Source organism: Nanorana parkeri, unplaced genomic scaffold (assembly GCF_000935625.1).
Source record: "Nanorana parkeri isolate BGI_ZX_2015 unplaced genomic scaffold, ASM93562v1 scaffold3407, whole genome shotgun sequence".
NCBI lineage: Eukaryota > Metazoa > Chordata > Amphibia > Anura > Dicroglossidae > Nanorana > Nanorana parkeri.
In genome coordinates this window covers 31,191-34,710 of record NW_017309675.1, presented here as the reverse complement: position 1 = coordinate 34,710, position 3,520 = coordinate 31,191, and the positions used below count along the sequence as shown (strand labels likewise).

Here is a 3,520-nt window from a genome sequence, read left to right as displayed (position 1 = left end):
TCCCCCGCCCAACAACATACAATTACATCCACAACTAAGCCCTGAGCTCTCCCCAACCTTGTCTTAAAATATCATCCAAACCGTCCTCTCCGCTCCACCTCAGTCCTCCTGTTCTCGCGCTCCCTTGTCACCCCCGGGACTTCCCCAGAGCCTCTCCCGTCCTATGGATCTCTCTACCCCAACCTGTCCGGCTATCTCCTACTCTGTCCACCTTCAGGGAAGTCTATCTGCCCTCCACTTTACCACCCCCACCACAGTCATTACCTTTTGTATCACTTGGCCCCTCCCCTTAGATTGTAAGCTCTCCGGACCAGGGCCCTCCGTATAACCCTCTTGTATTGAATTGTAACTCTGTTTCCCTTTATACTGTACAGTGCTGTACAAACTGTTGGCGCTCTGTATAATAATAATGAACGGTCCTCTTATCTTGCTGCCCCCCCGCCCCCCACGTGAGTTGGATGAAGAGAAGTATAATGAGAGGTAAGTTGTCTCTAGACACTGTGAGACCCTCGTGAGTACCGGAGGCCGCCACCGGTGACCCCTTACCTCCAGGAAGCGGGAGATGTCCCTTTTATCGCTAATGCCCATGGCCACCACATTCTCGAAGAGCCAGAAGAATGGCCGGTTGTCTCCTTCCTTCGGCCGCGCTTCGTGCAGCAGGCGGTAAAACTCGAAGAAGAGGCGGCCGGTGCCCTCTGCAGGAGAGAGAGAGAGAGAGGGAGGTCTCATATCAATGATGGAGGTCGTAGTCCACGCACCGCGCTCCCCACCAATAACGTTCCTCGTGTTGTGTGCAGTGATACAGTGCGGAGGACACAAAACCGACCACCGCCTATAGTGACCACCGGGGGGCGCCATCTCCTCCTCCTTCCACCAGGACACAATGGCTTCTGGTAGGTGAAGCTGAACTCCGGGCAAATATTAAAAGACATAAACGCAGCTCTGTAATCACGTCATGAAATGTGCGTCCCGCATATTAATACCCCTTGTTATATTGTCTCTGACTTCTGATGAATATTAACCCCTTGCTGACCGCGGTGTCCCCTCCCCCGCTCCTGCCCCGCCCATTGTCAATATCTCCTCAGCAAGGAAGAAGACAGCGGCGGACATACTCATCCTGAGTACGGGGGTCCGTCACACATGTGTTATAGGGGTAACATGAAACATGCTCCAAAAGGTGGACTGTGCCTTTAATAGCAGGCAGATTGTCAGCTAACTGGAGCACGTTGCTGGGTATCAATGTAGATATGCGTAAGGCGTGCGGTCGTATGGCGTCACGTCCTCCCTACTCCTTAATCTACACGCTACACCCAGCACTCAGCAGCACAGAGAACCACGTACCGAACAGACCTTTCCGAGCTGGATTCACGATGGAAAGATCGTTACACGGGCTTCCCCCAATCACTAAATCAAATGGACCCCATTCATGAATCTGGGGACAGAGAGAGACCATTAATAGAAGATGAAGGACATCCACGGTACAGAAAACATAAATATCATGACAAATACAATACATGGGCACACGTATGTGGACACCTGACCACCGCACCTGTATGAGCTTGTAGGACATCTCATTCCAACCCCATTGACATGGAATGTTCCCAAATCTGCAGCTATACCATCCTTCACTCTCACAGGAAGACTTGCACAAGATGTTGGGGGTGTCTGTTGGAATTTGTCCCATCTGTGAGGTCAGGTACTGATGGTGGATGAGAAGACCCGGCCAAAGGTGTCCGGTAGGGTTGAGGTCGGGGCTCAGTGCAGGACACTCGAGTTCCTCCACCGAACTGGTCACACCATGTCTATATGGAGCTGGCTTTGTCCACCTGAACTCAATCATTCCTGTGGTGTTCAGTAGGGTTGAGGTCAGGACTCTGGTGTGGAGGAACTTGAGTGGCCTTCACAGACTGGTCACACCATGTCTATGGAGCTGGCTTTGTATACAGGGGACAGTCATGTGGGGAACAGAAAACGGTCTTCACCAAACTGTGACCACAAGGCTGGAGGAGCCCCATTGTCTCCAATGTCTTTGTAAGATGGAACAGAACCTTCACTGGAGACATTAGAAGTGGTTTTGTTGTGAGGTGCGGCCTGTGCACAGAGGTTCAACCCTTCCCCCATTCTGTCCACAACTAAAGAATAGCATTTCGGGGAGAGCCGGGCTATGAAATCATTGTCATCCTTCCAGTTCCTAACAAAGGGAAGTAACAGGATTGGTGAACTCACCATAAAACCCTTTTCTCCGGGTCCATTAAAGGCAAACAAGAGTTATACTGCCGCCTACAGGAGAAGTGGACACTAGGCACTTAGAAGACTAAAGGCCAGCCCCCTAGAGACTATGGCCCCTCCCACACCAATCCCACTTAGTTGTACCAAGCAGTCCAAGAGGGAACCAAAACATACGAGGGAAACATTGCATGGATGTACCTTAGTGGAGTGGGCTTTGATGGGAAATGGATGTACCTTAGTGGAGTGGGCTTTGATGGGACATGGAGGTACCTTAGTGGGGAGGGCTTTGATGAGACATGGAGGTACCTTAGTGGGGTGGGCTTTGATGAGACATGGAGGTACCTTAGTGGAGTGGGCTTTGATGGGACATGGAGGTACCTTAGTGGAGTGGGCTTTGATGGGACATGGATGTACCTTAGTGGAGTGTGAATTGATGGGACATGGAGGTACCTTAGTGGGGTGGGCTTTGATGGGGCATGGAGGTACCTTAGTGGAGTGGGCTTTGATGGGGCATGGATGTAGAAATTGTGACAACGTTGTGGCCAAGGTTTCTATGGGACGGATGGACCTGCACAACCTTCAGGTTACGGGTTTTATGAACGTCAGGCTAGACGGCGGTCACTCACATGCCTACGGGTGATGTTGCGTACGTCTCCCACGTACATGACCTTGCCCTGATGTCGCACCATGCCCACTGTGATGGAGTCTTCGCACACCTCGGAGGCGATGTACCGGTCTACCTGGATCCCCAGATCCTTTAGCACCAATAGACCTGGAGGGAAGATCGGAGAGGTGAAAGTCAAGCCGCAGCCAATGAGGAGGGGGGCACCCGGCCCGGACGAGTCACGTGATCGGCTCACCTGTAGCAATGCCGTCGAACAAAGAAAGTACACGGATAGGCTTCCGCTTATCAGCTGGTATCGGAGGATAGAACTTTGCCGGCTCCTTTATGAAAGAGAGGAAACATTAAAACTGGCGAATCTGAAGACACAAAATGTAGCCGGCGTCTGACGTTCAGCAACAGGTGACTACAGCCGCGTGAGATATAAATCTGCCACAGCTCCGCCCCAAGAACCAGCGAGGTCACATGACTTCCGTGGTGTACAGTAATCTGCGGCAGCCTCCTGAGCTCAGCACCGGACCCCGGAATTCTCAGCATTAGGGCCGGTGGGGGGCCCCCGGAATCACTGATATTATGTCTATAGGTTTCCATAACTATCGTCATCCCCAGGATTGTACAACCCATCAGGAGAGGAAGGGCATCCCCGGCATTCCACTTACACCGACTGGG

General features: G+C 52.0%; 1 protein-coding gene across 1 annotated transcript in view; it reads right to left on the bottom strand.

Moving 5' to 3' along the window:
- The window catches only part of LOC108803107 (DNA (cytosine-5)-methyltransferase 3A-like), a 51,585-nt gene that overhangs the window by 17,446 nt on the left and 30,619 nt on the right, over nt 1-3,520 (bottom strand). Inside the window, exons 10-13 of the mRNA XM_018574948.1 lie at nt 3,090-3,174; nt 2,856-3,001; nt 1,342-1,432; nt 547-695 (exon numbers count right to left, since the gene is read on the bottom strand). Of these exons, the coding sequence (XP_018430450.1) occupies nt 547-695; nt 1,342-1,432; nt 2,856-3,001; nt 3,090-3,174 (471 nt within the window). The remainder of the gene's footprint in view (nt 1-546; nt 696-1,341; nt 1,433-2,855; nt 3,002-3,089; nt 3,175-3,520) is intronic.